Source organism: Trichosurus vulpecula, chromosome 5 (assembly GCF_011100635.1).
Source record: "Trichosurus vulpecula isolate mTriVul1 chromosome 5, mTriVul1.pri, whole genome shotgun sequence".
Lineage (NCBI taxonomy): Eukaryota > Metazoa > Chordata > Mammalia > Diprotodontia > Phalangeridae > Trichosurus > Trichosurus vulpecula.
The window spans coordinates 308,387,591-308,403,636 of record NC_050577.1 but is presented as its reverse complement, the minus strand read 5'-3'; the positions used below and the strand labels follow the sequence as shown (position 1 = coordinate 308,403,636).

The 16,046-nt window shown below is 55.9% G+C and overlaps 1 protein-coding gene across 5 annotated transcripts in view; it reads left to right on the top strand.

The window, feature by feature from the left end:
* GRAMD4 (GRAM domain containing 4) overlaps positions 1-16,046 on the top strand; it is an 87,976-nt gene that overhangs the window by 36,872 nt on the left and 35,058 nt on the right. For 4 of the 5 annotated variants that reach the window (XM_036760854.1, XM_036760857.1, XM_036760852.1 and 1 more), the window contains exons 2-3: positions 4,864-5,074; positions 11,366-11,486. In XM_036760854.1, coding sequence (XP_036616749.1) covers positions 4,864-5,074; positions 11,366-11,486 — 332 coding nt within the window. Of the gene's footprint in view, positions 1-597; positions 662-4,863; positions 5,075-11,365; positions 11,487-16,046 lie in introns of those variants that run through there. The other variant, XM_036760856.1, reaches the window with a different exon arrangement.

The window sequence follows — 16,046 nt, the reverse complement described above, 5'->3', positions numbered from 1 at the left end:
AGAGAAGAGAGTGCTTCGGATGGGGGGAGGGGACCATCCTGCTGTCACTCAGGAGGGAGGTAGAGTGGGCTTATAGAGCTTTGAATGGCCGAGCTGGGGATTGTTGGGAGGCAGGTAGAGGCTTGGTCGCCTAGCCGGGGTGGCTGCATTTGGCCCTCCTCCCCCTCCTTCTCCCCCCTCCCCCTCCCCCTCCTCCTCTTCCTCCTCCTCTTGCTCCCTCTTCTGTTTCCTCTCTCTGCCCCCACTCTGTGCCCCCCCCATCTCTCTCTCTCCCTCTCCCCTTTCCTCTCTGTGTTTGCCTCTGTCTCTCTGTCTCCCCCTCCCTTTGCCTCTGTTACCATCTCTCTCTCTCTATCTCACACACACACACAGACACACACAGACACACACACACACAGACACACACACCCACCCACCCACCCCTTTTTCATCCAGAGCCCTGCCCTGGCCTCCAGGAGTCAGGAAGGTGGCTGTGCCGGGCTCTCAGGTGTGGAGGCGGCAGCGCTGGGGGTGGAGTGTGCATTGGAGGAGGAGGCAGGGGCCCTGAAGGCTGACCGGGCCAAGGGCACACAGCCGCTGCCTCTGCCGAGGTTCCCGTGGGACCCTGGGCGAGCCACAGGTCTCAGTTAGGCACCGACTCAGTTCCAGGCTGCAGACACAGGTGAGATTGGGGAAGGGGCAGGAGCAGCACAGACCCAGGTAAAGAAATGCCAAGTGATTTTGGGAGGCTCTGCTGCCTGGGGGGCAGGGGGCAGGATGGCCAGGCCCAAAAGGCTCCTCACTGAGTCTGGAGGGGAGTGGGGGGGGCGGCTGGGAGAGCGGTCTGGGCAGGCCTGTGGCAAGAGGGGCCCCCAGGGCTGCCCTGTGCCGAGCTCCGTGAGAGGGCTGGGCCGCCCCAGGACCCGGAGGGCAGCCGGACAGGCAGGGTGGGGAAGAGCCCGGCGTCCACTCATCTGAGAATCAGTTGGAGGAAGTGGGCACATTCACTTGGAAGAGAAGGCTCGGGGCTGTGCCAGGTGCTGGCTGGGCTGGCACGTGGCAGTCGGGCGAGCCTGGCTCTGGGCGGCCTCACAGGGCAGAACCAGGGGCCAACCGGCTCGATGCTAGGACCCCCAGCCTGACCCGACAGGGCTGCTGGGGAGGGGCCTGGGCTTCTCAGGTGAGGGGGATGATGTGAGTGGGCAGGTAGTAAAATGATTTTTAAAACTCAGTGAAACAGAAAACCTTCTCAAGAGACAAAGAAGAACTTGTGGGGAAAGCCTTAAAGTCCATCTGTCTTATCTGAAAGCTTCACTCAGCACAGTTATTGAGCACCTGCTGTGTGCCTGTCCCTGTGTCAGGTCCTGGGAATAGGAAAATAAAAGGTAAACTCTCCCTGCACTGCCCCCTCCCCCCCACACAGCTGACTCGGCTTAGCAAATAGCAAACACAGAATAAATAAAGTGTCATTTCAGATCAGTAAATGGCCACTCTAGACAAAGTAAATATCTGGTGATTAATTGGGGTGGGGCACTAGGAGCAGGGAATGAGACTCAAGGGAAACCAGGCATCGGTTCCAAGAAGGTGGAGGTGAGCGGGGATGGATTTCCAGGCAGGAGGCACAGCCTGTGCAGAGGCGTGGAGGTGGCACGTGGGCAGGAGGAAGTTGGCCACTTTGGCTCAGACACAGAGTTGGTGAGTGAGAGCAGCCGTGTGTAATCAGCCTGGAATGGCAGCTGGAGCCTCGCTTAGATGGGCTTAAGTGTCTACGGAAACAATTGAGGACCGTCTGCAGACTCCCAGGCCTCCAAGGCTAACCCGGCAGAGTTGATGACCAGCTGTGCTTCTTTACTCCGTCTGGGTTGTAGCCAAGCAGGCCCCAGGGACTCTCTCGGCACCTCCAGTTCCCTCATCTGTAAATCGGGCACACCGCTGGTCCCTCCTGGGGGTCGGAGGAGAGAGGGTGTGAAGTGCCCCTTGCAGTCCTGGGGCTGGGGGCTGCAGGATATGACCAGGGTCCCCACCTCATCCTCAAGCCCAGGTCTCCAGCAGCCCCTCCCCCCACAGCCCCCAGGTGTGTTTCCAAATGCTTGCCCACCAGTTTACAGACTTCAGTGAATGGTAAACACTGATGAAGCACCAGTGGTATGCACTGCCCTTAGGGAGGCTGGCTGGTGGCCAGGCCCTACCCCGGCAGCCTCTTCCCTGCCCTCCTCTCCTTTTTCTCTTGCCCGGGGAAGGGGCTGATGTGGAGCTGGGGAGGAAGGCATTTGAGTTGCAGCTGGCTCGTGGCCAGGTGGGGATGGAAGGGAGCCCGGGGCTCGGGACTTCCAGGCCATTGCTTCCTGATGACAGTCATAAGTATCATTACAGCAGCTCATCTGTAGGTCACCGTAGTGTAGGAACTTGGTCTGAAAGTCAGAAAGGGCCGGAAGGCCAGAGGCAGTGGGTTCTACAGCTGCAGAGAGCGGGCCTGACCCCCTCCCATGGTGGGAGGGCTTGAGAAGGCAGGAAGTCAGGGGGGCAGGATGGGAACCCAAGTCTCCTTCCTCCCAGCCCAGCCCCCCTGCCCCCCCGCTTTTGGAGGCAGTTGGGGTAAAGTGACTTGTGCAGGGTCATGCATCTAATGAGTGAGTCAGGATTTGAATTCAGGGCCTTCTGACTCCAGGGCTGGCACTCCATCTGCTGCCTCTCTAGGCCTCATGTATCAGCTGAGTCCCTCATCCAACATGCCACACGATTGGTCATATAACCTCTGCTTGGTTATCTCTAGCAATGGGGAGCTCACTACCTCCCAAGGCAGCCTATTCCCACCCTGGCACTGGTAGGAAGGCTTTCCTGATGCCCAGCCTCAGCCGGCCGCCCTCCCGCTTCTCCTCTGGGCTCTGAATTCTGCCGGTCAGTATCAAGTAGAGCAAAGCGAATCCCTCTCCCCTAAGACACTTGAAGACTGTGATCCCATCACGGCTCCTAGGAAGTGCTAGGAAGATAAAGGCTAAGGTCTCCTTGCCACCCAGGTCTTCTCAGCTCCAGACTGCACCCCCAGCCTCTGCCAGTGGGTCTCCCACAAAGCCCAGGACGGGGAGGCTGCTGAGGTTCCATTATACCATCCATCCTTCCTAGCCCACAAGACTGCCCACAGACAGCAATCTGGCAGCACACTCTCCTGGGAGGTGCCTGGTTCACTGGAGCAGCAGGAGGGAGAGAGGGAGGAAGTCCCCAGACCACAGAGGAAGAGCTGGCTGGGCAGGGCCCGCCAACCCTGCGGGCAGCTCCTGCAGCCTCTGCTGAATGGGAAAGGGTAGAGGGTATGACAAATTCTTCTTCCTGGGGACCCTGGAGGCCCAGCGTCAGAAACGCTTCCAAGCTCAGGCCATGGCCACCTAGCTGAGGGCCGAGAGGTAGGGCTCAAGCCCAAGCTCCCTCTATAATAAGGTTGGCCCAAGAGGTGACCAGAGGGTCATCCCTGGCACGGTGCTGGGCAGCATTCAGAGGTGGCAGGTGGGTGTGGCCGGAAAAGGCTCCCCCTTAAATGACCCCCACCAGGTCTTCAGGCTTCAGATCCAGCGTCTCACCCTGCCTGTAAGGCTGGTCACTATATTGGTGTCTGCTTTGTGACTGTCAGCAGCACTAGGTGCCACAGCCATGGGCAAGAAAGGGCTTGGGTAGGGGGTATAAAGCTAGGCAGTGCTTCCAGGCAGCAAGGAGGGACCTTGGCCGTTGCCTGGGCTGCCTCCCGGGCCTCCAAGGAGGGGCGCTCACTTCCTCCTGAAGCTGCCCACACCTCTCAGATGGGGCTGTGCAGAGTTGGGCAGCCTTTTCTGTAACTCCCTCCGTGCAGCTTTTCATTCTGACCTCAGGGCTAAGCAGGCCAGAGCTTACCCCTTTATCCCAGGATGGCCCTTAGAATACTGGCATCATAACAGTCTGCTCCTTCCCTCGTTCCTCGTGTGACCCATCTCCTAAGATCTTCCCTACATCTCAGGCCACATCTTCTAGACACAAATGTCCTCCCAGCATGTGGCTTCTGGACTCTCCCTGTGGTCTGAGAAGGGCAGAATACAGAGGCACCCACACCTCCCCAGACCTGGACTTAGGGCCCAGTGGAAAGAGCATTGGCTCAGGTCCTGCCCTGGGGCTCACTACCTGCATGACCTCCAGTTCCCTGGTCCTCAGTTTCCTTGGTTAGAAAATAAGGCGGTTGGACTGGATGGTCCTTCCAGATGTAGGTACATTGTCTCTCTCCTGATGCAACCTAAGACCTCATTAATGATTTTGGATTCCAGTATTACCCTGAGTCTTGTCTCCACTGTAACCCCCAGATCATTTTCCATCATGTTCCAGTCTAGCCTTGTTACCCACTCCATAGTACGGCAGTTGGTTTGGGTTTTTGGAGACTGGGTCTTCCTCTCTTGCCTGGGTTGGAAGTGTGGGGGTCATTCATGGGCCTGATCCCACCACTGGCTGACACAGAAGCCTTGGCCTACTCTTTCTAACCCAGGCTGGTTTGCCCCTCCTTGGGCATCCTGGAGCCCCCTACTCTTGAAAGCTGCCATATTGGTGCAGAACTTACTGTGGGCTCCTCATCAGGCTGGCCCTAGCACAGCTCAGAACTCCTGAGTTCAAACAATCCAGTACTTAGGGCAGTGCCTGGCACATAGTAGGTGCCTAATAAATGTTGACTGCGGCACCAGCCTCAGCTCTCCAGGAGTGGGATCACTGGCCTGCAGTTGGTTGTTTTGGGCCTGTTGTTGTTGGCTTTTTAACCATGTGGTAGTTTTCATATTTACCTAGGAGATGGTCACCTCCTAATTGAGAGAGATGCTGCTGCCGGGCCAGATGGTGGTAGTAACCTCTGTCTTTCCCCCATTCCTTCTCTTCCAGGGACTCTGACCATCATGTTAAGGTGAAGCCTCGAAGCTCTGTGCTGAACATGCTTAAAAGGTTCGACAAAATCAGGTTCAGAGGTCACAAGAGAGATGAGTTCCTCGATTTAGCCGAGTCACCCAATGCATCCGACACAGAGTGTGGCGATGAGATCCCCGTGAAGATCCCTCGGACGTCAGCCCGAGACAGCGAGGAGCTGCGAGACCCTGTGAGTTGCCTGGGAGGATTTCTTGTAAACTTGATGGGGAAGGAGGAGCATTGCTGGGATGAGGCTTGCTTTCTGCTTGCTTCCACTTTTATTACTGAGCCAGCACAGCGTCCAGTCGCTCTCTCGGTGTCCCCTGTGAGGGGCCCTTTTGCTCAGACTCATTCACTTCCCCATCTAGACGGTCATAGCTAGTCGTACATGGTTCCTCTGGTTCTGCGGGTTTTCCTTTGCATTATCTCAGAAAGATCTGTCCAGATCTCCTGGTATTCCTCATACCTGTTGGTCCGGAATCCAACCCATTTAGACCTTCTCCAGTCGATGGACACTGAGGGTGCTCCCAATTCTCTCTGATTGCAGATAATGCTGCTTTGGCCAGGGAATTCTTGTGTGTTTAGAATGATGCTTTCAGGGCATTTTCCTAACAGTGGAACAGAGGGTGTGGTCCTTTTGGTAACTTTTACTGTGTCCTGCCACATTGCTCTCCAAAAAGACGCTTGAAGGGAGCGATTCTACCCGTGGTGAATGAGTGCGCCCAGTTCTCTTCATCCCCACCAGCAGTGGACTTTGGTGCTTTTTGATATTTTTTGCCAGTTTGATGAGCGTGAGGTGGTTCATCAGAATCATGTATTGTTACTGATGTGTAGCATTCTTTTCCAAGTGACAATTAACCTTTTGTTTTTCCTTTTTTTAGTGAGTTCTTTTAACTTGACTAGTGTTTACGAGTGTTGTAAAACTGTGGTTCTCACCTTCTCGTGTGCCAAGGCCTCCTGGGCAATCTGGGGAAGCCTATGGACCTCTTCTCAGAATTATGGTTTTAAATGCATAAATCAGAATACATGAAATTATAAAAATATCTTTTTCAAAATGTTTTTAAAAGTTTACGGACCCCCAGTGAAGAGCTGCTTTGGAAGAATGCGAAGACAATTCCGATCACCTTTCAGAGTGCTTTCCGGAGAAAGACACCCCACTTAGCTAATAGGGCAGCTGAGGCCCAGAGAGGTTGAGACTTACCTGCAGTAACAGCGTCATTGTCAGATCTGGGAGTGGAATCAGAGCCTTGTTCCAGAATAGACCTTGTCACTGAAGGAGCCAGACCTAGACAAGAAATGAACAAGTCACAATAGAGAACTTCCATATCTACAAAGCCCCTTTTTGACCCTGATCCCATGAGGAAGCCAGCACCCTAAACTAGCTGAGGAGGCACAGCTTTTGCCATCAAGAGGCCCCCTACCCACTCTGCAGTGTGAGGGGAGGAAGGATTTCTTCCTTAGGGGTCTCTGTCTGCACGTAGTGGGCCAACCATGGCAGGCAGGCAGGCAGGCCCAGCTCTGGGGTTCGCTTGTTCTGTGTCCTTGGGCAGCAGTGGCCAGCAGGCTGTGCCTCGTCAGAGGGCCTGAGCTGGACCCTTACTAAGTAAGGCCCCTTCCCTGCGATCCCATGCTCTGGGGCTGGGTTCTGCAGCTCCAGCGCCATGGACGGAGCAGATCAGGGCTCTGGCTCCCCGCAGTGACACCCAGGCAGGGTCCACCATCTTGTCTTCTCTGAGCATTAATCCCTGTCCTTCAGGTGATGGGCCCAAGGGCCCAGCGGCCCTGCCCAGCCTGGCCCACCTCCACAGGGCACTGAATACAACAAAGGGCCCTCTTCCCCGCGCTCTCTGTTTCCTAGAGTATGTTCCTGTTCAGTAGGCAATGGGAAGGCTGCTAGCTCCATTTTACAGATAGGAAAACAAGGCCCCAGGCTACCTCTCCAGCTTAATTTCTACCAGGGTGTCCAAGGAAGAGGTGAGGTCCACTCACAACTAGAAACCTTCCTTCCCAGGCAATAAATCACTGTGAAACAAAACAAGTCAACCTGTTAGCTATGTCTGATGTGCCCCTTTACCAAGAGCAGCAGGGTGTGTCCACCTTCTGTTTACCAAGGGCAGGCTGGTATAAGTGGCCTGGCATCCTGAAGCATGAGGCTCCCTGGTCCCATGCCAGTGACTATTATTGGATTCTCCATCACCTGCTGAGTGGCGTGGCCCCTGAGGGTGTGCCTTCACTGTCCTGCCTCCCATCTTCCTTTGGCCCAGCTCCTGCTCTAAGAGGGCCGAGGCCTGGCCTGGGTTCCCAGTGGGCCCATTAGTTGTGCTGTGTGTCATGGTCAGAGGCCAGATTCCTGGCTAGCCGGGCTGAGGCCCACGTGCCTTTGGATAAAGACAACCTGAGCAAGAGGCCGAACGGGAGACTGCTCTCCTCAAGGCAGATGAGCGGCTGGGATGCCTCCCCTGGGCGTTTGCTCGTCACTCCTGCTAGGCAGGTGTGCTCCAAGCAGGCTCCACGTGGCAGGCACTGGTAATTTTCTGGGAGCAGTTTTTTGATAATGTTAATCTTTTATAATGGGACAGTGTCTGCACATTTGCTTCTGGCTGTAATTAATAATTTACTTGGGATTTTTAGTAAAAGCTAGACATGGCTTCAGCTTGCTGGCTCTTGTCCACCAATCCCATTAGTCTCAGGGGGAGAGAGCAGGGGAAGCTGGGGCAGCTTTGGGGCTGAAGGGGAGGAGCAATGCTGCCTCTGGCCTGAGGAGGTCCACAGACCCAGGGATTCTGGGAGGGTGTGTGTGGGGGGGAGGTGTTAGGAAAGGCTTTGTGCAGAAGATGGTGCCTGATTGGGATCTTGAAGGAAAGGGGGGAATCTGTGAGACTGAGGGGAGGAGGGAGTGCATTGTAGGCATGAGGGCATGACCAGGGCAAAAGCATAGAGGTGGGAGAAGAACAGAGAGAAGTCCGATTTGACTGGATCCAAGAATGGCCAAGTGAGTCTGGAAAGCTAGGCTGGGACGTCTTCCTTCTGGGGCTCAGCCTGTACAGGAGGAGAGACCTCGGGGCTTGGGCTGGGGGAACCAAGGGAAGGGTCAGGTCCAGGCTGAGGTGGGGGACGTCCTTGTCAGAGCAGAGATGGCGACCCCGAGCCCAGGCCTGAGGGCCGTCTCCCTCTCGTCCACTCTCTTTCTTGCTTCTCAGCGCCTTCTGCATGTGGGATCGTTCTTTCTTGGTGGTGCTGCCTCTGCTCCCACATGTGGCCATCTCCCAAGGCTCTCTCCTCCTCTCCCCCCAAAGCCTCTCTGTAGTTCCAATTTCCACTTTTCTGCAGGTGATTCCCCAGTTGATCTACATCCCAGCTCCTGTCCTGCCCGCTATACATCGCCATCTGGCCGTCTTGCCAAAACTCAAAGTCAGCACGGCCAAGACTAACCTCATCGCCTTCCCCAACAAACCCAGCCCGCCTCCCGGTTTCCCTGGTACCACCAGCCTTCCATCCCTTCGACCTTGAAAACTCCCCTCCGGTGGCATGGACGTGTCCGGTGGAGTCGTGGAGTCCTCTAGGGCCTCTCCCGCACGAATGTGGCCACTCCCCTGGTGCGGGCCCACATCCCTGTCCTTTATTGTAGTGGCTTTCTCATCTCAATCCCACCTCCCCCCCCACACACAAGTACACACTAATACCTTCAGTTTTTCCCCTCTCCAGTCTGCCTTTCCCTCACCTGCCAAAATGAGCTTTCTAGTGCCTGGGTCTGACCAGGGTAGGGCATCAGGAGGAATATTGGGCTGAGAGGCCAGGCTACCGGGTCCTACATTCTGCCTCAAGCCCTGAGACGATTGTGGACAAGGCCCTCAGTGGCTCAGAGCATCAGTTGCCTCAGCTGTAAAGTGGAATAGTACTTTGACAGTTGGCAAGGAAGGTGTTTTGTAAACATGTGCCTGGCACGCAGTAGGCCATTCATAAGTCCCTGTGTCCTTGTTCCCTGCCTGCTGTGCCAAGTAGACCCCCTTCTCCAGCCAGCTCCAAACCACATGATATAGGGAGGGGCTCCCCCTGCTTCTGTTCAGAAGGCCGCCCCGCAGTTCTGAAGCCGACTAGCCGGCCTGTTCTGAACTCGTTTTACTGAATCCTCTTGAATCCAGCTCTTCCATCTTTTCCACAAAATCCATAAGGATATTTTATCAGAAGCTTTGCTAAGATTTAGCTGTGTGTAGCCGTCCCCTCATCTCCTAATTCACTAGTCCTGTCAACGGAGAAAATTAGGTTAGTCTGGCAAGACCTGTGCTTGATGCAGCTAGGCTGGCTCTTTGGACCGGCTACTTGGCTTTTTCCACGCATGCCAGCTGTCTCTTCAGGAATCAGAGGCAGGCTCGTTGGCCTCGACTTCTGACGCTCCGTTCCCTTCTCTTTTTTAAACAGGACATTTGCCTTTTTCCAAGCTCTCGGTCCTTCTCCTGCTTTCCATGACCTTTCACATAATCTGAGGCTAGCTCTCTCTCCGTCATATCACAGGGCCTCTCCCTGTTGACGTGACTTTGTATTTAATACAATTTTGTACTTTGAAATGGCTTCGTACTTCATACAGTTAATTTTTGGTGTTTCCCCTTGGTCAAATGTAAACCCTCTGAGGGCAGGGACTGTTTTGTTTTGGCCTCAGTATCCTCAGAACCCAGCTCTGTCACCAGCATGTATCAGGCACCAGTAAATGCCAGTTAAATATATTACCGTGTGTCCAAAGGCAGAGAGAAGGGCAGGAGGGCGCGGGAGAGACAGAGACAGAGAAAGGGAGCGAGAAGTGCTCGTGAGAAACAGGTGCCAGGCCAGTATGCCTGGCATGGAAAGTGGGGAAAAGGGAGTCCCCAGAGAGAAAGCCGGAAAGGGAGGTGGGCGGAGGCAGATTGTGGCAGTCTGTAAATGCCAGGCTGAGGTTTGGCTGTTTGCTCCTGGAGGCAGTAGCGAGCCATTGAAGGTTTTAGAGGTAGGGTGGCGGTGATGTGGTCAGACAGTTTGGCCGCTGTGTGGAGGATGAGAGGAGACCATGTGCCAGGCACTGGGCTAAGTGACAGTGACGAAGAGCATGAGCTGCTGAGAAAGTGCCTACTGTGTGCCAGGCAGTGTGCGAAGTGATGGTGATAAAGAGTGTGAGCTGTCTGAGAAAGCACCCACTGTGTGCCAAGCACTGCACTGAGTGATGGTGGTGAAGAGTGTGAGCTGTCTGAGAAAGCGCCCACTGTGTGCCAAGCACTGCACTGAGTGACGGTGATGAAGAGTGTGACCAATTATGAGATAGAATAAATGGAGATTCAGGCCCCTGGGAGTCTTTGGCCCCTGGTTAAGAACAAGGCACAATCACCAACCTGGGCCTTAATTTCTTCCTCTTTAAACATGGCCGGGGGAGGGGGGTGGGGGAGCTGGCGGGGCCTTGAAGGTCCCATCCAGCTCTAGACCTGGCCCTAAGACCCTGTCTCCTCTTCCTCCTCCTGACTGTCTGTGTATTCCAGGTCTTTCTTGGTGTTCCCCTGCCCCCGCTCCTGCCCAGAATATAAGCCCAGTGAGGGCAGGGCGTCCCTCTTTCCTCCATCATTTCCCGCAGCCTCTCAGACCGCTTGTGCCAGGTGCCGCTCGTGCCAGGCGCCGTGGGGTTGGATTTCTCCAGGTCAAACAGACTCATTGCTCCTGTTGTAGCCTGACTTCTCACTTACACCCCGTATGCAGAAACGCCTGGGATGTGCTAAGAGGCGCCTTCTCCCCTTGGCCAGCCTCTAGAAAGTAGGGCAGCCCCAACCTGGCGGCCGTTGGTGGCAGCCTCTGTTGTGGCTCCAGCCTGCCCCTTCCCCCGCCCTGACAGCAGAAGATATTTTTAAGTGGCTGTCTGCAGGCCTTGGTGTCTCCTGGGATCAGAGCACCCGTTCCTCCTGGGCCAGTGCCGGGCTCTCCCACAGGCTGTCATCTGTTTCCTTAGGGGCTTTTTCTGGGCCCCCCTGGCAGCCTTCCCCATTGGCCTCCCCCGCAGCTCCCCCAGGGAGCACACATGATCTGCCCGAGGCTGGAGAGGGCCAGGAGGTGGGCTCGCTGGGTCCGCTGGGTCTGGCCCAGCCTCTCCACCCTCCTCTCGCTCCGGGTGGTTCGCTGAGCCCTGCCTGCCAGTCAGCAGCTGGGAGTAGGCCTTGGCTCCATTGGAAGGATTTTGCTGCTTCCCACCAGGAAGGCCGGGAGGGCTCGGCAGGCTGTCTTCAGCTGGTTCTTCCCTTCCCTGGCCTGGGCTCCGGGGCTTTGAACCCAGTGGGCTGTGGCGGAGCCTCTGAGGGCAGCAGAGCTGTCAGGAGAAGCCTGGGCTGGGGGCAGGGGGACCCTAGCCTGGTGGGTTCCAGAAGCCCACTACCCAGAGGCTGGTCCTCTGTGGTGGCCCAGCTTGGGAGGGGGAGCCTGGTTGGGGGAGAAGGCCTCCTCCTCAAACTCTGCACTGCCTTTGTTCCTCCAGGCTGGCCCGGGCACTCTCATCATGGCTGCTGGGGTCCAGGATTATAACCGGACAGAATTTGATCGACTAAATGAAATCAAAGGGCACCTGGAAATTGCCTTACTGGAAAAACACTTCTTGCGTAAGTCTCAGAAAAGGGCCTGGGGTGGGTGGGGCAGGGGCTTTAAGCTGGAGCTGCGTGCTGGGGGTGCCCATCAGTGGTGACATGGAGCCTGCCATAGCTGGGAGAGAGCAGGCCCTCTTTGGGTGAGGAGCCCCTTAGTGCGAGTACTCTCCGGGGCCTCCAGGGCTTCAGCTCAGAGGAGGGGCTGCTTAAGGAGAAAGCTTCTAGTCCCACTGAGACAGCTCAAGACAGATGGCAGGCAGGGGAGGCTGGCAGGTATCTGTTGCAAGTCTGTGTCTGGTCCTCAAGAAGCTGGCCCTAGGGGGATCCTGCAGCCAGGCATGAGCAGCTTCAGAACCTTGGAGGGCAGCATTCTTCAGGTGTCCTGGCCTCGGGCAGAGGCCTCCCTTCAGGGTCTGGGACCCTGGGATGCTGGGATTCTGGCCTCCCTTCTCCAAGGGGGTGAGCAAATCCTGGCCCCAAGGTTTAGCCCAAGTCTATTCTGAGTCTCTCTGTCCTCTGCAGGCTGATCCAGGACAGCCAGGGAGGGCCTGCCAGGCCTCAGGCCTCACTGACTGGCTAAGCCCAGAGCTTGGCCTGTCTGAATGTCTCATAAATGCCAGGCCTAGGCACACAGTGGGAGGTCCGCTCCTACTGGTGACACAGTGATGGAACTGTACAACCAAAGGATTCCATAACAGGGGACACCCCCCCAAGTCATTTGGATCAACTGCTTCCAGAAATAAGAATCCTCTCCATAAGATCCCTGCCTTCTGCTTGCACAGCTCACTATCTCACATGGAAGAGCTGTCCAACAGCAGAGTTGGGGGGACACACTTTGGAAATTATAGTGAATGAAGTTTATCAAAAGGGTAAACTGAGGCATTTCTCCACACACAAGATCATTTCTTAATAGAGGCATGTTACACAATAACAAAGGAAGGGCATCCTGATAGGGGTTCTGAGAGACAAAGTTCTGAGCACAACCAATCAATTTATTGGTTAGGCTGGAAGGAACCGACAGATGGGGTCATTGGCCTCTCTCCATGACCCAAAGCGAGGTCCAACAGGGCCTTTCCGATCTAGCTGTGTCTTCCCTGTGACGGGCCTGACACTGGCAGTCAGGCAGTCCCCATTGGTGGGTGGGCTGGCCTCGAGGGGTGGTCATGCCGCCTCATTCAGACCAAGTCACCCCTACCTTTGATTAGGAAGCAAGGACGGGAGCCTGGTTCCCTGGAGGGGCCGCCCTAGGCTGAGTCTGTGTCTGTGGTGTAGACAGAAGTGTAAGCAGAAGGGAGGGGGCTCGGAGCAGACACCTCAGGGCCTGCAGTGATCACACTCCTCAGTTCCCCCGCCCTTCACAAGTGGGGTCAGATGCAGCTAGGCTGATGACCAAGCAGGGACAGAGCCCGGCCCTGGGCTACCAGGCCAGTGTGGGTGCACCCACGCCTCCTCTCTCCCCAGAGGCGGCTGGGTGGCTCAGTGGGTGGAGGCCTGCCTCAGACGTTTACCATCTCTGCAACGCTGGACCCAGGTCACTGAACCTGTAAAATGGGCCTAGTAACAGCCCCCCACCTCCCAGGGTGGTTGTAAGGATCACATGAGAGAATGTGTGTAAAGCGCTTTGCAAACCTTAACACATTCTAGAAGTTATTATAAAGACTTTAGGCACCCCTTGCTGGGACTGCCTCAGTGGCCCTCTCTGTGACTTGTAGTTCTGCCTTGAGACCAGACGAAGTTAGTCTGCTCCCCCTCTCCCCGGGTGGGCATCCCTGCCCCCGTATACAGGATGTCCCAGGGCCTCTGGTGGCCCTCACAGGGCCTGGTCTCTAGGCATATTCTCCAGCAGAGCATAAGCACCTCTTTGTTTTTGTCTCTATCTAAGCAGCACCTAGGGCCAGGGCAGTGGGGCCAGGGCAGCCTGGTGAGGGCCAGGGCAGTGGGGCCAGGGCAGCAGGGCCAGCTGGGAAGCTCCGGCCTGCCATGGTCTGGTCCATACTCCTGGGGCTCAGGACCTGAGTGTGTATTTGGCTGTGGGCAAGGTGCAGGCGGAGGTGGTTGCCACCGTGAGCTCAGCAGGTTGGCTCAGGGTCTCTGTCTTCCTCTTTGATGGACCAGGGTTGGACTGGGATGGGAGAAGCTGGAAGGTGTTTCTCTTTCGCAGCCCTGGAGGGCGTAATCCACAGGGGGTGTGAGTTCACAGCTCACCCCTTCCTCAGTCATCAGCTGGGCAGAGTTGTGCCCACCTGGGGGCTCTAGTAAGGAGGATGTGAGGGCAGCACATGGGGAGGAGAAGAGCTGAGCACAGACATTTCAGGGATGTGTGACTCAGTTTCCCCAAGAGCGGCTGTGGCTGGGAGCCAGAGCTGTTTAAAGGGAACCCCAGGATTAAGACCCACTTAATAAAACCCGTCCCCCAGGGGGCTTTGAGGCTCAGCAGGCTCTTGGCCCCTCCCAGCTCTGACCTTCCCTGTTCCAAGGTTCTCTCCTTCTGTTCCTGATGCTCCCTGTTCTCAGGCCTCTGATGTTCTCTTCTGTCATGTCCCCCACCCCTCCTTCAGGAAGTCGATTAGCTCACTGCCTTTCAGGGAGAAGAGATAATAGCTTACAGGCCTGAAGATGCTTTTTCTTCTCTTATTAAATATTTAAGAGTACAAATGGTCCCCTAAGCAGGTGACGGGGGCTCAGGAATATTCCGGTGAAGTCATCAGGCCCGTGGCCCCCTCCCAGGGCCCAGAGGCTGTCCCCCTGTCTCGATTGTGAGCGCCACATTTGTCTTGAGACCCCCCCCACCCTTGGCTTGGGATGATGTCGGAAGGTGGGCTCCTCTTACCGTCTAGCACAGGCTGAATCGGGTTCTCCCCCTGGCCCAGCCCTGGCTGGGCTGCTTGCGAAGGGAAGAGCCACGTCCCTCCCAGGCTGTGCTGTTTTGGCATTATGTGCCAGGACATGGGCTTTGGTGGCCCAGGGTGAGGCCCCAGGAGAGAGGCTCAGGGTGGGCTTTCTGTCCAATTTCATAGACCCAGAGAACTTTGCAGAGCAGGGTCTAACCTTGGAAGGCACCTATTCCAACTTCCTCATGTGACAGAGGAGAGAAGCCAGGTGGGGGCTTATCCGATGTCCCATACCTGCTGTCCCAGGCCTGTTGCCTGCCCCCGCCCCCATCTCCCGGGCTGTGTCACGCCACTCCTCACTGTCCTGGGTTTGGCCAAATCTCCTTGGCCTAGGCATCTCCTTCCACTCCCCCATCAGAAGGCTCCTACCCAGGCCCCTATGATCCTAAAAGATCATTGAATGAGTGAACCCTCCCTCCCACACATCACAGCCATGGGACTACCCTTGGACCCTCAGGGCCCCATCTGTGAAGTGAGGCTGAGAGGCAGTGGGTGCTGACTCCCTTACCGCCCTGACTTCCCAATGAGTCTGTCTGGCCCCAGAGTCTTCCTCCCAATCCACCCTCCCAAAATCTGTTATGGCCTTTCCTAAAGGTGGGGCTGACCACATCTCTCCCCTGCTCAGCAAACACCACCAGCTCCCTCGAGAATAAGCAGATCGCCATCTGCTTCACCAGAGTGCTGGGAGAATCAGGTGGATGTGGGAAGGCACTTTGGCCTCTCAAATCCCACTCCCCAGAATTCCCAGCAAGCAGCCTGGCTCCACAGCTCAGCACCCAGGACCTGAGGTCCTGCTTGGGCTCATGAGGGTCTTCCTTTGGAGGAGCCAGGTCCCCTGGAGCCAGCCCACTGAGACGGATCCCTCCCCGCCAGCCATCCTACTTTGCCCCTTTCCTCCATCAGGAGCTTTGAGCAGCAGCCTTGGGGAAGAGTCACTTGACATTCGGCTGACATTCCTAGAGCACTTTGTGTACATGCGCAATCTCACAACCTGGGAAATACGGGCTGTGACTGTCCCCATTATACAGATGAAGAAACTGAGGCAGAGGGCAGTGAAGTGACTTTCTCAGGGTGCCTGAGGATGGATTAGAACTCAGGCTGTATCCACTGTGCCACTCAGCTGCCCTCTGCTTCTGCCCCAGTTCTAGCAGGTGAGCTCGGGGACTTGGCTGTGACTTGGTCCATTTATTTATTACATCAGAAGCTCCATTCAGTGAAAGACTCATGATGGTGACAGTGGTGGGGCAGGGGAGATACAGAACAAGCTTAGAACCTCACTGGGCCTGAAACCAGTCAGTAATGTTCTGGACAAGGCTGGCAGGCTAGAGGTAGAGAATGTGTGTGAGTGGGCATGGAGTTGGGGGAGGGACAGTGCAAGCCATAGGGGATAGTGCCACAGATGAGGGTGGGAGTGACCAGATGAGAACAGGGAAGGTCAGAGCTGGGAGGGGCCTGAGAACAGGGGATGTCAGAGCTGGGAAGGACCTTAGAACAGGGAATGTCAGGGCTGGGAGGGGCCTCAGAACAGGGAAGGTCATTCAACATCTCATCCTTCTTTGTATCTGATGGGCAGACAGGCCATCCCTCCCCAAGCTGGAGCAGGCAGGAGGTCAGGCATGGCAGTGGCTGTTATCTGCACACCATTGCTATCTCATTGGGAACAGTGTGTGCTGGAGATCATGGA